General features: G+C 42.3%; 1 protein-coding gene across 1 annotated transcript in view; it reads left to right on the plus strand.

Annotated features, from left to right (window-relative positions):
* Nucleotides 1-6830: 6830 nt before the first annotated feature.
* METTL24 (methyltransferase like 24) overlaps nt 6831-24413 on the plus strand; it is a gene marked incomplete at its 5' end in the record, with an annotated part of 26405 nt that continues 8822 nt past the window's right edge. Inside the window, 3 exons of the mRNA XM_010187314.1 lie at nt 6831-6929; nt 10744-10883; nt 16100-16328. Coding sequence (XP_010185616.1) covers nt 6831-6929; nt 10744-10883; nt 16100-16328 — 468 coding nt within the window. The remainder of the gene's footprint in view (nt 6930-10743; nt 10884-16099; nt 16329-24413) is intronic.

Raw genomic sequence — 24413 nt, forward strand, 5'->3', positions numbered from 1 at the left:
TTGCTGCACAGGAGAGCCTGACTGTACGCGTTACGTCACTTGCTCATTTTGGCACAAGGCTTTTCTAGCTCAGACTAATGTTCTGTGACCAAATCTTTGGATAAGATCATAGATCAGATACTCCTGGAAGATATATAAAACGCACTGAAGACAGGGAGGTGATTAGGGGCAGCCCCCACGGCTTCACTGAGGGCAAGTCATGCCTGGCTAATTTAGTGGCCTTCTACGATGGAGTGACTGCATCAATGGACAAGCTACAGATCTTGTATGATCTACCTGGACTTCTGTAAGGCCTTTGAAATGGTTCCCCACAACATTCTTAGCTCTAAATTCAAGAGATATGGGTTTGATGAATGGACTGTTAGATGGAGAAGGAATTGGCTGGATGGCGGCATTCAAGGAGTTATAGTCAGTGGCTCAATATCTGAGTGGAGACCAGTAATGAGTGGTGTCCCTCAAGTGTCCATACTAGAACCCATACTATTTAGCATCTTCATCAATGACATAGTGGGACTGAGTGCACCCTCAGCAAGTTTGGAGATGACACCAAGCTGAATGGTGCAGTTGATTTGCTTGAGGGAAGGGTTGCTATCCATAGGGGCCTTGACAGACTTGAGGAGTAGGCCCATGTGAACCTCATGAAGTTCAACAAGGCCAGTGCAAGGTTCTGCACATGGGTCAGAGCAGTCACCAGTATCTGTACAGACTGGGGGATGGGTGGATTGAGAGCAGTCCTGTGGAGAAGGACTTGGGGATACTGGTGGATGAAAAATAGGACATTAGCTGACAATGTGTGCTTGCAGCCCAGAAAGCCAACTGTATCCTGGGCTGCTTAAAAAGATGTGTGGCCAGCAAGCTTGCATACAGTGTTGTCAGAGGTGCCTCTGGTTTAGATCAATTCAGAAAAGTAAAGAAATAGAGAAATAGAAAGATTTCCTGTATTATATTTTTCCAGTTCATTATGGAGTTTGTACAGCATGTGAAAGTTTAACTGTTTGAGTGGGAATTCTCAGTTTAGGTGGTTGCAGGAGTAGGTGTCAGCTGTGTTTCCCTGTGATACTCCCAATGCCTGAGAGGGAACCCACTGCTTTCTTCTCGATTTGGGCACACATACAAAGCAGGAGTGTATGTAACAATTTCTGCAGTAGGGTTTCTCAGGCAAAAACCTCCTATGTTTAAGAAAGCCAAACTGCAAAGAAAAATAGAAAGCAATAGTACTTTAAAAAACCAAAACCAACCAACAATCAACCAAACAAAAAAAAACTGTGGAAGAAACAGTTGAGACATGTAGGGATGGGATACCTATACAGCCAGCCACGATAGACGTTAATTCACTCAGAGCTTTAAATATAAGTCATAGTTGCTTTGTAAGTCTGTATTTTAAATTACAGCTTACTGAGCCTGTGCATGGCCCTGCTACTTGTAAATTAACAATGTAACATAGCATGTTTTTATGGGCGTACCTCTTGTGAGCCCTCTGGATGGTACTGATTACATTTAGCTAAAGGGGAGCTTGTGGATTGACCTTTCTGGAAGAAGTCTTTGCTGAGACTGAGGCATACTTGTTCCTTCCTATTGAAACCTCTGCCTTGAGGTGGAGTTTGTTTTACTTGTGCCACATTCTGCTGCTCCAAACGTAAACCATTTGGAGTTATTCAACCCTGCTGAAGAATGAAGTGCAATTAAGTGCAGCTTGAGGCTCACAACTGAAGAGTAGGCTCAGCCCTCTAAAATACAAGGTTTTTTTGCAACATGGCATGTGTGATAATTTGGTTTAGGGTTCCTCTTCTGTGGCATTGAATGTCTGTGGTGTAGGTGTGTCTGAGGCTGTCGTCCAGGCTTTCTTTGCATGGAGAGACATGGACATTTCCAGTGCATGACTCATCTTACTTATTTTAGACATGTACTTTATAGTGAGATGAATCATTCCCTTAAAGAGCTCTGTCCTGTCAAATAACGCAGCTCCCCAGCCTGCTGTGGGAGCTTGGTCCCTGGTAGTCCTCACTGCAGGAATGTTTCTTTGCTCCCGGCTCTCCCTTGGAGTTGCCCAGCTAATTGCTCTGAACCAAATGTGGGTGTTCACAAGGGATCATTCACCCCCAGAGCTGCTCTGTGTTGTCAGCCAGAGGAGCATCATGCCAGGTTTGGCCGCCTCCACCCTCAGCAGCCCCCCCACTCATCTCAACAGGCTTTTGCACTTGTCGGTGTCCCTGGTGAGGCATTTTGACTTGTTCCCCAAAGCCAGTACTTGAGTGGGCTGCAGCATGCTGCCTTCACTATGTAAGGTACTTTTGAACTGGGGGAACAAGCCAAAACAACAAGACCACTACAAAATAATATGCATAATCTTGCAAGTGCTCAAGAGGGAGCCCAAATGAAATTATGTCCAAGCCCTGTAAATCACATCTAGGGACAGTCTACTCTCACAGGGGAGAGCCTTCAGGAATTCAATCCAGTAAATATACGTTTGCCTTGAAGATGTCTGAAGTTTTGCAATTTGAATTCTACCCATTGCATTTTAAACTGATAAAAGCCCTGAAAAATTTAACCCATGAGCAAGCTCTGTTTGGCTGAACCCTTCCACAAAGGGTGAGCGTGGTGGTACACAGAGTACAGCCAGAACGGTTGGAGGTGAAGATGTGTGTGTAATTTCTTTCTATGGCTAGCAAATATTTGTGGGTTTTGATGGAGTTTATTGCCACAAGTGCTTTCCACTCACATTTGGTCCTGCCTCAAATGTAAAAAATTCTTGTTGCACAGTTTAGTCAGAGGATTTTATATTTTTCCCTTGATGAAGACATCTGTCTATGTACTGACAAGTCTTTTGTTTCTTCATTGGAAGCAGCAGACTGCTTGGCAGGGCAATGGGATTCCCAAATTTTTGTTTATAAACATGTCTATTATGTTTCTGTATTTTAAAAGGCTGTTAAAAAGGAAAGAAATTGAAAAAAGGGAAAAAACAGTGGCTGAGTTAAAAAAAGATGGAAGTATGGAAAACTTACTAATTCCCTTTCAAGTGGAAGTAGAAGGAAGGGGTTGGGCTGTTTGAGTTACTGCACTGAAACTAGGATTGTTCTGGAAAGAATTTAATCATTTATGCGTTCAAGTTTATGCTAGAATAGCCCAAAATTTTGCAAAGCTACAAATGCACACCTGGTTTGTGAGCGCTTTGCACATGTTGATTTAAACTTCATATTATGATTTCAGATTTTTAGGACAAATGATACCATATTTGTGCTACAGATCATTAAGGGATTATCAGATGTCTATCATAGATGGCTGATGAGGGAGAAAAATCCAGAAAAAAAATGTAATCCAGACAAAAGCCACTGTGGATTTCTGTCAGCTTGGTCTGAAGGAGAAAAAAAAAATCAGACCTTCAAATGCGTCTTAGTTTTCCTAACAAACCAATGACATTGCCTTTAGATTCTCTTTACTCTGTGATTGTCTCATGTGGTGAAAATTTAGACATCACTCGGGATAGCAGTTTCTGGATATCTATTACTCTTCTCAGGTAGCTGAACTCAGTGTCTGACCAGCGCCTGTGATAAAGTCTTGCTGAAAACTGATTTTTCTTACAATGCTAATTTCAGGTAATGTGTCTAGAAGTGAGACAATATAAATAGAGGGATACTTCAAGATACTCGGTATGATATTTTTTAAGTGGCATTGTAACTTTTCAGATTCTCTCTTTACATTGTGGAATCAGGATGTATTGGTGTTTGGGAAATCCAGTCATGGTGTCTCAGTGGATGAGTCCTTGCCCTACAGAGATAGCACACCAGTGGTGATTGCCAAAGATGCAGAATATGTGAACCAGTTTTCTGGCTCCTCCTGGGCAACCTTGGGGAAGTCCATCTGAATTTCGTATCCAAAGCTGCATAATATGGACTCTAATACCTCCTGAAAGGAGCTGCTCCTCAGCCTGTTTTGTACAGCAGCCACAGGGACCTGCTCTCCGTTATTTGCTCCAGAGGTTTCTGTGATACAAGTGAGAAAATCCAAATCATAATGCCACAGTCAGGTTTGCTTTGAGGAAATAAAATTGCAATGTCTACAGGGGGAAAAACTCCTCAAAATAAGGAACATGTGTTTATCAGGAATAAACCTGATTTTCACAAAGCAGTTGGTTCACAGGTACTATGTGCATTTTATCTGCTCACATGGAAACACTATGGAACAGGCTGAAAATTACTGAAAAACTATAAACAAAGGCTACCAATGTACGTAGGAAATGGTTCCTTCAGGAGGATATTTTGGCCATACCGTGTCACCAACATCAGTGAGTTACCCACTGTAACTGGTGGACCCAGAGATGTACTGGACTTTCACCCCTGTTCATCATCTGTGAATCTTACTGTAATGTAGCTTTTGGAGTGCCCTGTTGGGTTATTTAGCGAGGCTTAGGAACAGACCTCTCCGATGTGTTTGTTAGCAAATGGAAATGGCCTGCTGTGTAGTGAGGAGCCAGGGACCAAGCGTGAAGTTTGAGAAGCCATTCAAAAGCATTGCTGTGAAATGGGAGCCCAGATCTCTCTGTCACAAAAGTAGCATTTGTGTAGCGCTCCTGAATTTAAAGAACTATGCAAAAGGTTGATGGTGGTTTTTTGGGCAAAACTAAATTATCAAGTCACTGGGATTTTTTATCTTCATTTTCATGTGTTTATTGATACATTTTGGAGACTCACCAGTGGGAAGGCAGTTTGTCATCTTTAAGATTTAAGAATCTGAGAGAAAGCTACAGTGGTTCTTTGATAATGCACTTTTCTGAGAAAGAACCTCATTCACGTGGTTAATTATAAGGATTTTTTTTTCCCTCTTTCTTCCCCGTCAACTCTGCAGAGGGCATTCTTGCTGAATAGTGCCACAATGGCCACCCTGGGATCCCCCTACTTAATGAGCTACTTCTCATACAAATGGATTTCAGAATAACTGGCCACAGATGTTTAGGTGTCTGGGTTTTTTCTTTTTTTTTGCCTGAAAATGATTGTCAGTCTTCATTTTCATTCCGTCTTTCAAGCCTGTTGAAACGGCAGCATTCCTGTCATTGCGAGTGTTATTCAGCCGTGTGAACCGTGGCTCATTCTGCAAGATTACAGGCATTTCGCTCCCCAGTGCGCACCTTTCCTCCTGCTGTTCGCTGTTCACAGGCTGCCTTCTGCCATCAGGGGGTTGGGGGGGGGTATGTGCTGAGTTTGCTTGCTCGCTTGCTTCCAGCCTTGTGCTGGGCAGGGTATAGGAGCCCATGTTGGCTGCAGGCAGCAAGTTTCAGGGTGGGAAGTGCTACTTTTGTCTGCTTGTGGGGGGAAAACTATATCTCAAATGTCCTTTTCAGCATCTCTTTACAGTAAAAAAAAAAAAAAAAAAAAAGGGGGCAAACGAAACCCTAAAGGAACAATAAACCTCATACAGACCTCCAGGCTCTACTCACTCCAGACTATGTTTACTTAGGCTGCAAAAATATCTGTTCATGATATCAGCTCAAGGGAAACTCCATCTGGTCTGGTGGTCCCCTTTAATCATCCTTTTCTTATGGCATTGCCTTCTCTTTTTCTTTCCTATGTTCCTCTCTGGTATCAGAGGATCCCCCTGTCACCACACTGGGTCCTCTCCTGGCACCGCAGACCAGCCCAGCAGTGGGGCTGTCCTCTCTGGTGGGGCTCAGCATCTCGCTTCTCTGGTCTGCCTCCATCCTCTCTGGTTAATCGCTATTTCCTATATGTTTTCCAGGGCTTTGTTTGAAATAAGGTCCTGTGGGAATCCTGAATGACGGTTTTGTTCATTTGAATGTCAACTTGAACCTATGGGGGGGGGGAACCCCATCTTGTTCATTATGGAAGCTCTGTTAATTGGGGGTGATTAAAGGGAAGCTTGATACTACCTGCCCAGCCATAGAAGGGAGTTATGGCGCCAGAAGATGATAAGCCGTGGGGAATCAATCCTAATTTAGTACAACTTAACACCGTGCTTCTATTTTTATCTACTTGAGGGCAAGAGATAACACGTCTAAACTTCCAAGCATGACAAAAGCAGGCAGAATTTGAAGAAGGTGGTGCAGATGGGAGCGCAGAGCCCCATTGATCTGCAAGCACGTGTCTGAGAGACCTCTTCTGTCCCACGCTGTCTGTGTGGGAAGTGTTGCTGGAAAAGCTGACAGGATCCCCGAGGTTCAGAGCTGAGGGAGTGCAGAAAGCATCCACCAAAGCTCCTTCCCTGGGGCTATGAAAATGAGGAGTGATGGGGCTATGGGCAGCCACACTGATTTTTTTTTTCGGGAAAACGAAGAATTCTGGTGTACCCTGTCAGGCAGGTGTGGGAGAGGAAGAGGACTTTTCTTAAAGACCACCAGAAGCTTGCTTTTCTATTGAATCTAGATTTTTGAAAAGGAAAGAGGTTTGCTTTGGTGATTAGTGTTTACAATCCAAGTTCTTGTTTCAGTGGATATTCAAGCCGAGATATGTATAGATATAAAATTAAAATTATTTTGCTGTTTTCTGATGTTTTGGTAGAGGATTTAGTTATTCAGATCTTGGTTTTCTTCATGTGTTTCTACAAGCCAGGGATTATTTGAGTGCCCTCTCAGTTAACAGTGTTAACACATTATCCTGGATGAAGATGTTTCTGAATTACCTACATCTACTTTCAAAGCTGATAATGATAAATCATAGCTAGATGCTTTTTCACTGTAATTCAAACCCTACTTTATTCTGAAATTACTTTTGTGTGTAGACAAGCCATTAGGAAACTCCTTAATTTATTAGCCCATGCATTGTACACTTGTACTGAGAAATTAATGCTGTTTTAAGGTGGTGTTTTGCTTTGCTTTGCAGACTGTGAGATGGCACATTGAACTACAGCCATGGGCAAGTCCAACTCCTTCCCTCAGCTATGAGGCCTTGAGATTCCTGAAGTACATTAGCACTTCTCAGGTAGGTTTTTCATTTCAGTCTCCATTTAGAAAGCAGTTTGCCTGGCACAGATTGTTCCTTCTTAGATAAGGAATTAACCTCACACCAAACTGGTTGTGAAACTGCTTTATTTCTAAAGTTGCTTAACCTAGCACTGATGGTCCTAATGAATGTAAAAGTCAAAACACAGGGTAGAAAGAATGCATTGTTACCTTGCTTTTTATTTCCAGATGGGTTTGTGTCCTGACAGGAATACGATAAAACTGAAATTCCAGGCATGGTTCCTCTCCTGCTTGCTCTCTCTCTCTCTCTCTCTCTCTCAGACACAGAGAAATACGGAACACTCTGTAGCGAGAGAACTGTGTATTCAACCACTCCACTTCTTGATAGTAATGCCATAATCAGGCTCATTTCAGCTAAAAAGGATGCATTTGAGGTTCCCAGTAAAATTAGAACAAGGTATCAGTACCTAACTTGGACAAGTTGTCCTAATGATACCAGTAGAATCCTGCTATTTTGAGGACAAAAATGATGACCTGGAAAATTAGTGGATTTACATGCTTTTTCAAAGATGACATTTGCATATATGGAAATTGGGCTGTCATGTCTTAATGGAGGCATCACTTCTGCACATCAGCATTTATGCATGCATTTCCTGTAATAAAAAACAGAAGCATTTCCTGTAATAAAAACCAGAAACATTTCCTGTAATAAAAAACAGAAAAGGTGCTGGATGCCTCCAGCTCTGACAGGGCAGCTGCTTTTGGTACCCAGGTCTACCAGCAGCTGACCCCTGAATACAGATTTAACTGCACCACCCCTTAACTGGAGAACAGCAAAAAACCTCAGGTGCTAATGTCACTGAAATGTCATTCACATATTAAATTATTTGTTAGTGCAACGCCTTCAAGGCTGAGGCAGGAGATTCATTTGAAACTCATCTAAAAATATGCTGCTGTGCTGATGGTGTGGTAACTTGGAGGGTTGCGGAGTGTTCACTTATCCTCCAGCGTGCGGGTTAAAGCGAAAAGCTCAAAGCTTTAGCAGGCTAAAAGCTCAAGAAAATGACATCCTCCGGCACTGAGAGTGCAGGAGGCAAGATGATGCATGTGGAGACAGCAGGAGTTGTGTGCAGGGCTGCTTGGGTTGTTGTAGGCTGCGGCAGGCATTTTAAGCTGAAAACATCCTTCAACTTGGTGACTTAATAAACAGTGGCAGATGCTGCTAAACTCCACTAGTTGGGTCAAAGCCTACAAGGACATCAATTAGCAGAGAGTTTATTGCTTCTGACATACTAATCGAGAAGTTTTATTCCCAGAGTAACTGACCCTGGGTGGGGGAACAAGGGGACAAACATAAGTGAAAACAAAAAATAAGATAAATCCTTGATCTGACCTGGCAGATGTTATAGAACTAATAACTGACAGGATAACACCATGACTGGTATAAGCACTTCTGGAAATGGGATCTTGCTTATGTAGATGAGCATGAGATCTCATTTTCCTTGTTTGCTGAGCAAGTGTCTGCTAATTACTGTGCCTGAATTCAGCTCCCTGCCATTAGTGCAGAATGGTTCAAACTGCTGGAAGGGGAAGATGCCGTGTCAGCAGGGTTGAGGTGTGGCCAGAAACCCCTTTTTCAATGCTGGTATCTAATGATTAGAAGAACCATCTTACATGTGCTGTGGTTTGTGTGAGCTCAGTGCTTCAAGGTCTGTAAATCACGCAACAGACTGGTGAGGGTGCTAAAGGCAGAGTTCATTTTTTAAAATTTTTGATAGCAGGAACTATTAAGTAGCAAGAGCTATCAAAATTGCTCCAAATTCTGAGTGTTATAATTGCTCATAATACCATGAGTCAATTAAATGGCAGCATTGCAGAATCTTACATTTCTGTAGAGAGCCCATTATTCTTCTGTGTCTTAAAATTAGTGCTTGTTATTGCAATGCCATTTATTCCTTCATTGTTATGTGACTGAAGGGAAATGGGTGGTGGGGTGCAGTGCAAATAATTGCTTAAAACTTAGTGAATCCTGAGAGCAGCATGAAGACATGCTGTATTAGCTTTTATGAATTTTCCATGGGAATGATGAGCTGGGCAGGAGCAGGGAGGTGGTGATGCAGCATGCAGCTCATTGGATGCAGTGCTCCAGATAATGACCTTTCTGAGCTTAAGCTTCTTAAAGAAGGATAGTTTTATTTACTTGTTATAAGCATGTGGTGGAGAGTGCCTACTACACCAAAGGCTGGTTTGCAGTTTTCACTCTCACCTCTGTGTAAAATTGTTCAATTTCTGTGGTTGCAGCTGGGGCTGCAGGCAGGGGCTCCTCCATAGTGTGTCACTCCCAGTGTTTGTGCTTTTTAGTTTGGCTAAAATGGAGAGCTGAGCCTGGGCCATCTGATGTAAAGGAAGGAAGGAACAAGATGAGAACAGTCAGTTCAGGACTGATGTTTAACCTGGTTTTGTCTCTGCTGCTGTTCTTTCCATCTTTCTTATTGTTGGCTTTCTAGCAGTGCCAGCTCTCAACCCTGCAACCAGGGTTGGTACTGGGCCCAAAGAACAACTTTTCGTCATGATGGCTCATCTGGGTTCCTGCAACTCTTTGCTTTCCTATCAGCGTGTTAGCAGCCTGTGCCCTGCAACCCCTGAGTTTGATGACTGAGCTGCACGTGGTTTGAAGAGCCCTTCAACTACCACATGTAAGCTGATGCTGGTCCAAAGCAGTGCAGCCTCTCTTGGGCAGAAGTTTTGGTGCTTACTTCTGCTTCCTGTTACCTTCTTACTACTCCTACGGCGACAACTGTACAAATTGCATTGGTTTTCCAATGCTGTGGCCTGGCTCCTGAATGCTGGAAAGACCGCATGGGTCTGGAGGAAGAGAATGGTGCAGAATGGTGTGGCAGAGCCTGGGGGCGAAGTGCTGGCCCAAGCTGCTGGGTGGACAGGCAGATCTGGTGCTGTGGGCAGGGACTCCTCCATAGGGTGTAACTCACAGGGCTGTGGCTCCCTTGGTTCAGTCACTGCTCTGTTTTGGCTGTTGCAGGCTGCTGCTCAGCTGCTGGCAAAGCGGACTTCAACTCTCAATTAAGTCATTTTTGACGGTTCCACGTTTCTGTTGAATCCAGCACATTTTAGTCCTTGCTTGGTCTTTACGAGGACTTTGACTTACAGTGTTCGTCCCTGCAGGGTCTCTGTCCCCTCTCCTTTTGCAGTGGTTTTATCCTGGCTTTAGACTCCAGGTGTCTAAGCCAGCACAGCATTGACAGACATGCTATGATTCCTCTGTTTAGTTAAGCACTTGCTTAAATCCCTTTGTTGTTGGAGAGAGGATGTGATGGGGTAATGATTAAATCCCTTCTGGATCTGAGATCCAGGACACTCAAGGTAAGGTATACAGTGTACATTGCGGTGACACCACAACTTGTGATTACGATCTTGAATGATTTTATTTTATTTTACGATCTACATGATTTTAACACTATTCAGGATGCAGAATCCATTCCAAGGTTTGAAAAGAAAAAAAAATTCAACATTTTAATGCTGAAATAACTTGTTCTCAGGAAAATTGGTTTTGGGCTATAGTACTAATGCTTAATTATTTGCTTTTCAAACTGCATTGCTCTCTGGGGCATTATGTAAGCCTTGAATTTCACCAAGCAGAACAGCCAAACAAGGAAAAAAAAGTCATCAGATCCTCATAGCCGTGTATCAGATTGACAATCAGATTTAAATGAAACCAATTAACATTTTTCTTCTTTCCACTCTTTCTCCAGAAGGCAAATTAAAAACAAATTAAAAGTTGTGTCTTAAAATGAAACATCCTTTGATTTCAACAGATTTCATGTGAACACATGAACCTGAACAGCCTGAGAGGGTACTCTGAAACCGCAAAGAAGCCCTGGTCAATCTGTCTTGATGAGAGGTTTAGCCTCATTCATCGCATCAGAAACAAACAATGCCGTCTCTATTCCCTTGGGTAAGTGCTCTCTTTAAAAGACAGCAAATTGTTTCATGACACCTAGCTTCAAAAAGTCCTATAAACTCAACACAGGCTGCGACACGGTTGACTTTGTTTGGGTGTGTTTGTTATGTGTCGATGTGCTTCTGTAAACTCTGTTTTTAGGGAAAAACCTTTCTCCATGAGGGTCTTTATTTTCCCCTCGCTTCTCTAGTGTCAGCGTGAAAACAAATTGCTTAAGGGTGAGTGGTAGCTCACATAGAGGAAGATGAAATTAATGAGATAAACTGAGAAGCCTACAGCATGTTCCCTGAGCAGAAATGACTTGCATAATTGCCAGGTACTTCAGCAGCATTACTTATAAATCTTCATTAACTACCCCTGGGACAAAATAGTACATTTCCATATGAGAGTGTGTTTGCTAAGCACTCCAGGGGTGACGTGTGCTGAGGTGATAATAATAAAGGCAGTTGTGGTTCTATTTTAAAGTATTTGTAGTGTTTATGACATTTACAGCTCTTGAGAATGAAGTTTTCACTCTTTGCAGAACAGGTGCTTTCACAGGTAGTAAAACCACAAATGCAGCCTGTTCCCTGCTAATAAAACACTCTGCTTCCTGGGAGGATGAGGGAGGTCAGTCCTCAAGAGTTCATCAGGCCACTGGCCTTTTGCATTACCTACCAGCACACAGGTGCATTAGGAGAATGATTGCTGGGATCTGGAGCTCATTTCACACAGATCACCACATGGATGCAGCCTAATAAAACTGTCTTTGCTGTCCTGAGAGCCAGGTTTAGGTTAGAAGTGTATTGAAAGGCTTAATCACCCTTGAAGCAGTGCATGTTATTGTAAATAACATTCTGGAGGTAGGTAGAGCTTTCCTTTGATTATAGAGAAAGCCTGGGATAATGTGGCTGCTGACTTTAGATGTCTTGGCAAAGTACTCTAAAGTTCAGTGGAATTAATTGAGACCTTGCCCTTCAGGTTACATGATCATTAATATTAGACGCAAACTACTGCATTAATATCCCTCTTCCATTTTGCTATGGACCACGTGTGGGTTGAGAATGGTGTTTTTGTTGAAGTGGCCAGTAGGCACAATGCAGAATTGATTTAATTTATCATAGAAAATGCCGATTTGGTGCAAAGCTGACCAGCACACATATAACTTGCTCGTGGTTCTGAACAAATCTGAGCTAGCGCATATTATACCAGTGCTTTATATGTGGTGCTGTTTTGGGTACGGTACAGTGAGCCTGAATGGCAAATTTTCTGTACTGATGGAACAGTAGGGCTTAGCAGAGATTGAAACTGATGTTGACTCTCCCATCAATAATCAGTTACATGTGTAGTAAATACCCAACCATCACGAAACAGCTAAAAAATGAAAGGGAAATATTTGAGGTTAAGGAAGAGCAGTCTTCAATCCTCCAGTTTACTTCTACAGCCTTTGGGGCTCGTTGCTGCATAATTCTTCTCTCAAACTCACTTCCTTTAGCTTATGACAGGCAGAAAAGTAATTTTGTTCTGAGCAAGACAAAAATCCCTTTTAAACATTTTTGTTATCTCATACAGTTCATGAAGAGCAAAGGGGAAGCAGCTGCTTCCAATCAAGAACATTCTCTGTGGAGAGGATGCATGGAGGACAAATGTGAAAGTTCAGTGCAAGTGTTACTGGGAATCCTGAATTAGATCCATATATATTAAACAAAATATGCTGCCTAGGCTTTGCCTTCTTGAATGCTGTAGAAGAAGTTAACTTGTGAATGGGAGTGAGCAGTGTCTGAAACATTTGGAGATCTTTTTAGATTAGTATTATTTGCTTCCACTACTGGGAGGCAGCAATGTTTTAGCTTGGGGGACGGGATTTCCCAGTATGATACATAATTTCAATATGCATTAGTGAGCTCTAGTTATGAGTGCTAAATCTGCTTAGATTAAGCTAAGTCTGTTACAAACACCACAGGCAGGCACTCAAGCTGGGATAATAAAAATGAATAGAATTTCAGAAACTTACCAGTTGAGTTTTAAGGAGTCTTGCTGCAGTGCTGTATAAAGGCCCTTTCATGTGGACCTTCAAGTGTAGGGGATTTAGGATCCAGGCAGGGGATGCTTCTTTGTTCCCAGGCTGCAGAGCTTAGTTATCTTTCTTTGGGAAAGAAGAGGAGGAGGGGTAACACAGAAAGGGAAAGCTGGATCTTAACATGGGTGTTTTTACAGCTCTGTCCTGTGGTGCTGTGAGAGCTGGAGTACCTGCAGTGATCAGGCTGCATCAGCTACAGATGCACACTAGAGCTATGCCGGAGGAGACAAAGCAGCTTTTGTGCCACCTGCATGCTCGCTGTGCTCCAGGGTGATGCGGGGGCCATGGTGATGCTCCCCTCGGTGGGAGCTGCAGCCCAGTGTTTATTCTGAGTGTGCTGTGACCCTCTGTGAACCCCGGAGGCAGGGGACAGCCAAAGGACACGGCTCCCTGCTGTGCTGCGCTCCTCCTGGGTCAGCGTCAGTGCCAGCCAGCCCTTCCTCTCCGCTCACACACAAGGCAGGAGAGCCCATCTGCAGGGTCCTGTTCCTGCTGCTTTGAGAGCCCACCTCTACCCCCACAGCAGGGGACTGGTGCAACTGCCGACTCTGTAACCGAACTCCTTCTCCTTTACAGAAAAAATAGTTTGGTGTCTTCAGCATTTTTTATTTTGCTGTTGTTGGAGGCAGCAGCTGCTCTCTCATGATGGTGAGGTAGGGCCTTTTTAGTCTTCTGTGACCTCCACAACTTTCTGTTAAAATATTGGTCCCTTTTTAAGTAACAAAATCTCTCTCAGGAGACCTAATTTCTTTACTTTTTTCATGCTGTGATATCCTTCAGCATGATCCCATGTTAGCCAGGAATTTTTCAAACCAGTTCTTTTGGAGGTGACCTTATTTTCTCTCCTAAATATTTATTGTTGGTTAGATCTCTCTTCAGACATAAATTTGAGCTGTTAGCTAGAGTGCTAGAATATATATTGGCACCTTCTTCACCTTTATCTGTATTTTTTTTCTGTTGTGCACCACTGTGAACTTTCCTTTGCAGTCCACATGAGTAGCAATCTGTTTGGAGGCAGCCTGAGGTTTGCCTACATCAGAAGCATCTGGCCCCGTGGACTGTGCCAGCTGGCACTGTTGGAAGTGTGTCATGGACACATGTGTCCATCGGTCGCTGGTAGGCTCATCACTCGAATGCTGTAACTGTCCCCAGCCATTCGCATGCTGTTCTTTTTTAGCCAGCTTCTCATTCCTAAGGGATTACGCTGGTCTGTGTTCATCAGTGTCCCTTCTGTAGAAAGCTGCATGCAAACAAATATGTCAATTCACTTGGTTGACTTCTGAACTTTTTTCCTAATGTATGTTGAATGTTTTAAAAGAAAACTCCTCTTTTCCTCCTACACGGCTGTACAGGCTGGAATCCTATGAAAAAGAGTTGTTCTTAAAAGTACACTGGGCTGTTTTTCCAAACCCTGTCTCCTCCTACTTTGCCAGGACGCCCAAAGGGGAAGATGGTTGAGGAGAAGACTTTCTAATAGGCACCATTACACAGTGCTAAGCCAGTATTACAGCAAGCATCATAGCAAACTTCCAAAACATAGACTCTTCCAAACTTTTGTTCACAAGGTGGATTCATTTTGGTTTACCAGGATGTCAGCTATGTAAAACATTTAGTGCTGACTTAATGTTGTACCATAGTGCAGCATGATTTAAAATGTATCCCATTTTACTTATGGATGCAAATAGCCAGAATTAGTTCAGACTCACACCATGTCTAAGGATAATTGTGATGTAGTGTAGCAGGTGCTTTGATAGTACATCTAAGGGTACTGCCCTGTAGGGGTAGATAAATGCCATGCTGTTAGTACATAGTGAATGTTCTCAATTAGTACAACTGGTTGAAGCACTGAATTAAAAATCTTGCTTCTCCTCTTAGCGCTACATGTGTATATATCCAACAACATAATTTTGACTAAGTGTAAGGCTTAATGCATGATTTGAACCATGTTTGGAACAAGGTTGCAGGAGTGAGAATGAAGAGGACATCCTATTTTACACTGTAGGGAAGGCCTGTGGTCCAGACATGATTGCAATTGTAAATACCAGAATTTTTTAGTTTTTGTGTACCCTGTGTGAACCAATGGGCTGTAAGAGGTGGGAATATGGCACAGCCTTGTAAAGTACCTCTACTCCTTGTAGAGACAGGGACTGAAACAACACTGCTGTACAATGGGGCTATTAATTTTTCTTCTTCTCTGAGGTCTTTGCTCAATTAGCAGCAGTCTTTCTCTGAAGTCTGTGTAACAACTCTGCTACTGTTGTGAAGGGGTTATTTTTTGAATTTGCTTTTTTATCTGTGTCTTACTGTGCACAGAGAAAGAGAGGCATTTTGTTCTTGTCTCTTGTCCCTGTTGATGGCCTTTGTGGCACATTTTTCTAACAATAGATTATAGGCACAGTGGGAAATATGCCTGATTTTTACAAGGCAGTATTGTATAGATTTTAAATTTATTTACTTTTCTGCTTATGATTTGATTATTGGAAGTTTGTGTGGTGGGGACTAAGGAAAGTATTGTCATCTTGTCAAGAAAAAGCAAGTTGAAAATAGAGTAATATATATATAAATGTAGAATACAAATAGAGGAAAAATGCCAGCATGAAGGTTCTAACTTTTGATTTATTTTCTTATAAATGATGTCAACTTCTGAATTAAGAAAAAACAATTTGTGAAGGTTATCAGCCTGGCTAAAAGGGGTTTAATGCTTGTCTTGAAAGGAGCCCTTCATTCTAATTGTATGCAGTATATTGCATTGAGCTTTAATTTTCTGGTGAGGTTAGTTCATCCAATCCACTCCAGTAGTTTCATTCTATAAATGAAAAAATTCATTAAAAGTTTCTTAAGGTCAATCATGAATGTGACATTGGGAAAACCCACATGTTCCTTTAAATTTTCTTTATCTATCTACTTACTCAAAATCTTTAGCAGGTATTATTATGGACCTTAGCTTGATTTCTGGTTATCTCATCAGAATTAGGGTTAGATTATGCTCAGTGCTGTGGATATATCCCAAGAAGGAGTGTAACAGCTCTTCTACTTTGCCTCAGAAACAAGTAAGTTGGATTTTACCTTCTTTTACTATGAATATCAGAATATCTTACTCACTAATAGGCTTTTTTGCAGCATTAGTAATTACATCTTTTTTGTTTTGTAGGCTAGGCAATGATGACAACCAGTTTGAGATCAGCATGGCCAACAGTGGATGTGAGGTGCATCGATTTGACCCCAGCATCAAGTCAGCACACATCCATGAAGGTCAGCACCTCTGGTATCATCGCCTGTCCATTGACTGGAGGGATCCCAACCCAGCCATCGCTGCTCATAGACTTCACAGCAACACAAAGAAGCTGGGCACAATATTGAATGAATTTGGACATCAGAAGGTAAGGACTCGGGGGTCAGGTTTCTGCAGGATTAGGTGTTGGGAAAGCTGCACAACTTCCTCCTCGCCGTCTCAGGAGTTTGGGCACTTTCCAAGGTTATCTCCTGACAATGGTTCTTCCTTCAGCAATACTCGTAATGCATTTCTTGTAGAGGGTACCTTTTCTGTCTTTCTGTGTGCTGGTAACAGCCACCTTGATTTTAAATCACTAGCCATGTATTAAATGCTTTCCTCCCTTCCTTTTCCCTTCAACTATCTGATAATATTGGGTGCTAGTCTTTTCAGTCCTGTGGAAGTACTGGTCTTTGCCTGAGTATGAGCACTAAACCACTCATACAGCCAAGTTTATAAAGAGAAAAAAAAATATTTGCAACAGTAATTGGAAGAGAAGAGGTAATGGGTGGGTTATTTACATTTTCAAGGTCACTGGTCACAGTCATCAACAACAAAAACATCCTGTTTTGAAATTGGCAGCAATCTGTGGGATTTTTTAACATTTTCCAGTTTGTTTTTAAAGAACTGTAAAGATATCAGAAATCTTCAAGTTCCAAATAGCTGTTGCCAGAGTACATTTGAGGAGGTTCCTGAGGTTGCCTTAAAGAGAGTTTTTCCTTCAGAATATATACGAGCATGAATTCAAATGCTAATATACTTCATTGCCTGCAGCTAGTTCTGCTTGTCTCTGCTTTTTAAGAAATAGGCAGCCTGAGCTAAGGAGGAGGTCTTCTCTAAGATTTACAGAGCAAGCAGTGCAATGTTTGTTTGGATTGCTATTATAAAATGCAAGATGTCCTTTTCAGTTCACTTCTTTATTTTCTTTAGTATTTTCTTTTGGTTCAGCTCTACTGATTGGACCATTTTGAAGATTACAGCAGAAAAAAAGGAGCTGTAGAAAAAACTATGCTAGGCTGTGCATTAGTGAAACATCTGGAGAGAGAGAGAGATGGCTTTCTTTTGAAGTGTGCCTTATATTGGTAGTTTTGATTTTAGAAGAATTAGTCACAGAGCAAATGATAATTGATCCAGAAAAAGCATATGAGTCTCATGATGCACCAGACCTGCTGAGAACAGTCGGTTCTCAGGTTATCATGGTAATACAGAGTGATTGTAAGGCCCTCTGAGAATGAGAAGGATGTAACTATGAATTCTGAGTATATGACTTTCTGGACGAAAGTTACCTGACATAAAAGCAGCGAGCTGGAGGGCAGCCAAGGAACATAATGCAGATGTAAAACTTGCAGTCAGGCTTTCCTTTAGCTGTGTCCACATGGCGTAGGATTTGGTTAAGAGTGTTGGTGCATTATGAACAGTGCTCTCTTAGCATTCGAGTAGCTCCCCTGTGCAGAACTATGGCATTAGTGAAGTCAGGAGCTGACTTTCTCCCAATGAGGATAACTCTGTAACCTTCTGTTACTTCCTATTTGTGTAATACCTAAATGGGCTGACTCTCCTCACATTGTTCTGTTTAGGTTTTCTTTAGCTTGTAATGCAGCCTGAGCAGTTGTATGTTGCATAAAGACACCAATAAGCTCCACTTTATGAAGAGAACTTCAAAGTAAATACTACAACATTCAGGTTTTCGTTCTTCCGGTGAATGTGAGTGGTATGTTCCCTTGACTGAAAAAATAGCTTAATCCAAAACAGTTTCACAGAATATTTTCCAAGCACTTTTTCCAATTAGAAGGTTAAAAAATGCTCTTTGTCCCATCCGTTTTAATTTTAAAAATTATTCTGCCTACCCTCAAAGTTCTTTCATTCCCACTTCAAGGCAGGAATTCCAAGCAGCTGCATTTGAAGTTAATGCCTCATTTTCTCCTTGCTTTTATTCTTTAAGAGCTGGGACTTGTTCCAAGACCCTCCAAGTCACTGAGACTATTTCCACTGACATCAGAGACTTTGGATCGGGTTGATGAAGAGAGGACAGACAAGGCCTCCTGGAGTTCTTGTCATGGTAGCTTTGAAAAGAAAACATGCAATTTGGGGATTTTGTGTGCCAGGGAATCAAAGAACCTGGATGGGCTCCTTTATACTCTGGCTCCGATGAGAGCACACCTGCAATTCTACTGTCAGCAGTGGGACCTCACCTACAGAAAGGGAAACCCATCCTGATGTCATGGCATTATTATTACACAAACATGGTTTTGGTGTTAAAGTGGATCTGAGGAAAGACTAAAAGAACTTGATCGTTCTAACTGACTGTGTGGCATAACAGTCCTCAGTTCTCTGGGGAGTGTAAATAGCCTGGAGGTAGAGGGCTTATCTAGTACTATATTAGGATGAGACTGACAAAGGAAACATGTAGTCAGAGTATTCTGGGGAACTGTCAGTGTGTGAAATCTTTTAACACTAGAATAATCTCCAAAGGATATCATGAGAGTCCTGTTTCTTGGTACACAAATCTAAAGTGAAAGTTTACTGTGAAGAGCAGTATTTTAACAGCCACAGGAAAGGATAAAGATGTAAAAATTGATCTTACTCATCTTCCACCCCCCAGGTTTTTTTTTGCTGAACCTGCACAGTCTGTAGTGCACTGCTGATGAACAGTGCAAAAAAAGGGAGAAAGCCACTGAATGCATAGAATTTTCTTTCTGTTTGCACTAGAGTTCAACTTTGTAAAAGCTTTCACTTTCATAGCTAACTACTGGGGTGAGGGTGCTGCAGTGCTGGTGTTCCTCATGGATTAGTGATAGCTGGATGGGAAACTTCCTTCACACAGAGTCACTGGGTAACTGAGGTCAGAAGGGATCTTGAGAGGCCTGTGGTTCAATCCCTTGCTCAAAGCAAGGCCAGCTGTGAAGTCTGATCAAGTGGTTCAAGGCTTTATCCACTCTGGTTTTGACTGTCCTCGTAGGGATAAAGTTTCTCCAATTTGGGGTCATCCAGAAACATGGTGTAATCTAACACCTCTTCTAGGTAACTGATAAAGATGTTAAACAGGATAAATCCTCTACTTCTAACTGATCTCCACATAGAGTACAAGCCATTAATGGCTGCCTTCTGAGGCCAACCATCCAACTGGTTTCTTAATTACGTGGTTGTCTGTTCATCCAGAGTGTGATGTTCTTGCTTGCATACAAGACTACTGTGGGAGACAGTGTCAAATATATATCCACGTGCTCTTCTAGACTCATCACAGATGGTTCCATGTTCTTGCAAGGGGATCATCAGTCTGAATTTCAGTTATTAAGGGGGCCAGTTCAGCTATCTAAATAAAAAATATTTTAGATATCTAAAAAAAACCCTAAAATTTTAAATTTAATAATCCACCTATTTCCAGCATAGATTTGGATTGTGCATGGTATCAGCATCCTCCACAGAAGGCTGCTATGTTCCATGTCGCCCAGATTTTAGTACGCTATATAACTATAAAGGGAACAAAGTATTAAAATACGAGTGAACTCCCTCTGCTCATTTTCCCCTCTACAAGAAGTCCTAACCCTTAACCAGAAATTCAAACCAAGCTACTACATATGTTCTGTATTCCAAAGGTTATGCTATAGAGCAAAATATATAAACCTTTGACAGAAAGGCCCTGGGCAGCACAAGCAAGCAAGAGTTCATTCTGTCCTGAGTGGGCATGCATAAGTAAATTGAGCATGTTCACACATGCAAACTCTTACTTCAGGAGTAGTTTTCCTCCTTCTGGAGCTCTGTAGGACAAATCTCACGTGATGCCATCAGTAAGTGCTATCAATTTGCATTGCTTGGCAGTATAGCTCAGCAGTGGATGAGGTGGTTTCTTGGAAAACAAATTAAGCTGGAAAGGAGAATCTAAGAATACAAAGTAAAACCTTAGTTTAATCAGGAACTGCTCATAGCTGTACATTTCAGGGGACAGCAGAGTTACATTCCACTCCTGCCATTCAAGTCGTCTTGAACAAATTGTGCGAGACACCGAACTGTGTCATTGTTTATTATGAAAAGAAAGGCAAAACAACCTTTAACTCCCCATTTTGATTTGAAGGCTTTAATTTACACTGGTTCTTCATAAAGATTCTTTTCTGTGACAACCTGGCTAACAGCTGTCTGCTTCATTTCATTGAACAGGCTTAGATTTAGGGTTTCAAAGGAAAAAACCTCCCCCCTTTCACCTATTAAGTAATACTTGTCATAACTTCAAAACACTACACCCTGAAGCCATTTTGATTAATAACCTCATCTCCTCCTAGGCAAGTAATTTATCACTTGCTCCTCTTCTAAAGCAGATACTTTAGAGTCTATTTTGTGCTGCACTTTCAGCTTTGTGAAGGCTGGTGTGGAAGAGCAAAGGTTAAAGAAAATCAGTTTACCTTTTTGGTTTCAAATCGGCTACGTTGGTGGAACATGAATAAATATAAAATAAAACTCCTGGGAAAACTGTATAACAACTTAGTTGTGGATGAAGATTTGATTAACATAAAAAATTAACTGTCTGGATTGGGAAAAGTCCATGTTCAAGTTTTGGAGCAACCAAATCCATGCAGTTATTCTTTACTATGCACACCTCAGGGCTGCAGAGGCCAGAACAGTCTTTTGAATTCTTGACCCTGCCTAGACAAAATCATTTAACTTGGATTATCACTTGCAAAGGTAGACTTGAGTATTGCACCTGGAGCCTGGGGGTGTGCTGGTGTAACTTACATTCACTAAGGGGCTGCTGTGCCCAAGTTCAAAGTGTGGATGCCTCCAGTGTGTATAAACTCGGCTCAGCTGCCATCTTCACCCACAGGAGGTCCTCAGTGCTGGCTGATGAGCCCCTGCAGACTGTCTGTGTCCTGATGTGGATGCCTGAGCTTGGGAGCTCTTGCAGGGAGGAGAGTCCTGGTTGCTGCCACTGCTGTAGCGAGAGGCACAAGTCCAGGTCTGCACTCTGCTCCGTTTAGCTTAGTGTCGGAAAGACCAAGTGAGACCAGATCTCTTGGATTGCTGCCTCATACAAATCCTTAAGTGAATGTTTGGAGTTCTGTCTTGAAAGGGCGTAATTTTTTCTTTGCTTTATTATGCTTATTTGGGGCTTTTTCAGAATCTCCATTCTAGAAGGAAAAAACTCACCCTTCGTCTGATGTTTAGCCTCATTATCTTCATATCCAAGTTTTCTTGTGATCACTGGTCTTTAGGCTTAAGTGGCCCTTGTACTGCAGCTGTTATTTACTATCCAGATATATTTGTCCCATGCAGATATAGGTGTGAAGAACAGCCTTTGCTTTGGTAGGCTTATCATACCAAGCCTCTCTCAGACTCCTCTGACATGAGAGATCCTGTATTTCCCTTAACAGCTTGTCAGTGTTTTGCTGCCCCTCCTGCAGCTGGAGCATCAACAATCACAACTATTCAGAAGTCCCTATGGGGTCTTTGCTAATGCTCAGGCTCTGACCGCTTTATTCCGCTCCCTCCACTGGAAAGGTCTGCACTGCTACTGTTTCGCATCTCATTTGCTTTTACATGGACCCATCAGACTTTCTCTTTGTTATATCAGTTTCTGCATGGCACGGTAGAGTTTTGTCCCAGAGCAAAAATTTTTTTTAAAGGGCTGGTCCTGACCTATTTGTAGTAGGAGAACTCTGCACAGTAAAGACCCTTTTGCACCAGGGAGGTGTAATGTAGCTGTAAGAGCTTATAGTCTAAATAAATGACCTGCCAGGGGATGGAGGAGCATGGAACTCGCCTCCATTAACTTTATTTTCTACATTTGAAATAGCTGTTGAGGTCCTCATAAACTCAAGGGGAACAGTTAAGGTGCAGTTCATCTCATTCAAGGGCAGATGTTTAAAACAGGCTGGGTGATGTGACCTGTACACCTCAAGTTGCCCTTCAGAAGTTCCTGTTCTTCCTGTGCTCTGTGAAGGGAGCTTGGACAACTGGTAAGGGCTTAGATGTCTAAGACTGGGTGAGGTGCATCCCATCTTGAGTGACTTGTCCACAGACTCAGCTCTGTGCTCAACATCTCTCTGTCTAGGATGCTGTCTGTGCTCAGCATCTATCCAAGATGCAGTCTGTGCTCAGCGTGTCTGACAAGTCCTGAGATCAGGACCTCAAAGTTCTGCAAACCTGTCTTACATGCCTGATTTCCATGCTGGTTGTACTGAAAGGGAGAGTGCTGAAAATAATAAAATTGGGCAAGCTAGCCAGAAAATGTAAAGTAATTTTTAAAATAAAGTTATCCTATTAGAACAAAAGCTCAGAGTGCTGGAGAGCATGTTATGTTTTGCTGCCCTCTCAATAAGCATCTGCCTCTAGCTATATAATTTGGTTTATGAGTTCTTGTGAGACTTACTGCCTGTAACACACACATTCAGTCCCTTTGAGGTTATGTTTGTACATGCTGGGCAAAATTCATTCTCTATGTAATGTGACTGTTTTCCTTGGAGTTAGAGCAGAGCTGCAGTTTAGCACAAACCATTGCTGCATGGGAACCTTTTTTGTTGGGGGCTGTGTCAGTGAGCTGACAAATTTTACTCCAGTTGCTGAAAAGGGGGAGTCAAACTGGTGCAAATGTTTCCAGCTGCAGTTGGAAATGCCACCTTCTGTAACCTTGTAATGGTTGCCTCTGAGTAATCTACAGGCTCCTGACACAGTGTTTCCTTCCTGGATGTACATATTTTTTAATTTTAGCGATAAGCAAGGGGGTATTTGCTTAGTCAGCTGAGCCTGCTGCTGTGTAAAGTATTTTAATTGTAACTAGGTTGAAGAGTAGCTACAAGGAGAAGCGGGCTTGACAACCTCATGTTTCTGGAAGCACAGACATTTGGTCAGTGATTTACTGCTCACCACCTCTCCCACTCTGTTGTATGCAAGGAACACCTCATACGCGTTTTCTCTTGGTCCCTTACATCTCCTTTTGCTGCCTTTAAATTCTCTCCACCAGGAGCAGTTCTTGAGATATTGTGGAGAACAGTGGTGTTTCTAGGGAGCGACCTGGAGGTTCTGGTTAGTATGCAATTGTCAGGCATGAACCGAAGATCTTTTTAATGATACCATGGCTGACTGTGGTGTGATCTATAGCCTTTTCTTCCCTAGGAAAAGGGCTAGTGCAATGCTTGAATTGTAATGTAAGTATTTTGCTGTTGAAATAGAACTTATGCAGGTCATCTTAAAAAAAAAAAAAAAGCTCTTTCAAAGCATATTATTGTCTGTTAAACATTAGAAAGGAAGAGAATTTTTTTTATTTTTTCTTTTGGTTTTGTTGCCTTTGTTGTGGTCATTCAGACCCTCCAGGAAAAATCAGGTATGAAAAATCAGCTTTCCCTCAGCTTTACTAGAGGGCTGCACGAGCTCTGTTCAGTCCCCAGCACAGTTCAGTGCACTAATATGCCATTCCACCTTCTTTTTGACAGCAGCAGCAGCATAACCACTATTTCAGTGTCAAACAGTTGAATTTGGGAGAGTCACGACACTCGCTCCAGGCACGGTGGAGTCATCATTGGTCTGCTGCTGCTGGTGCTGCTGCTGCTGTGAGAAGCAGTCACTCCTGGTTCCCTCCTCCCACCGAAACCGCAGTTTGGCAGAAGCCTGAGGGACCTGCCCTGATTCACAGGGTGGTGCCAGATGCAGGGCACCTGCTAAGCTCAGGACTGTATTCGTGCTCCCTGGCTCCTGCTTAAACCATTAAAACAGGCTTAAGCACAGTAATGTGAATCTGTATGGTTTTAATTCAGCCAAGGTGCTGAATTCTGCGCAGAGTGGTGGTCTGTGACATGACACTGGTTTTAAGAGAACTGAGAGCAACCCCCTTTTCATAAGCATCCTGGTCTTTCTCACAGTTTCCAGGGAGTAATTGACAGTAATAAGTTTTTTAGATAAATGCTCTACTCAGAGCACTTAGGAGCTCTCTAAAAATTGCAATTTTTCTACCCACGCTTGTCCCTGGTAGCTCATCCCTCCTCCTGTTACTGTTTACAAATTCTTGTCATTGGAATTGGACATCTCTTGTTTGAATACTTTCACTGAAGTATCTGGATCCTTTCTGGTCTCATTTTTTTATTTGACAGCAGTTTTAAGGTATCCCTCCAGTCTCAAAAATCTGAAATTTAGAGGTCAAAGCCACAGCAGCTCTCCTTTCCCACCTTCCCACCACTGCCTGCCTGATGAAATTTGGTAGTTGTGCAAG

This window comes from Mesitornis unicolor, unplaced genomic scaffold, assembly GCF_000695765.1.
Source record: "Mesitornis unicolor isolate BGI_N332 unplaced genomic scaffold, ASM69576v1 scaffold1696, whole genome shotgun sequence".
Lineage (NCBI taxonomy): Eukaryota > Metazoa > Chordata > Aves > Mesitornithiformes > Mesitornithidae > Mesitornis > Mesitornis unicolor.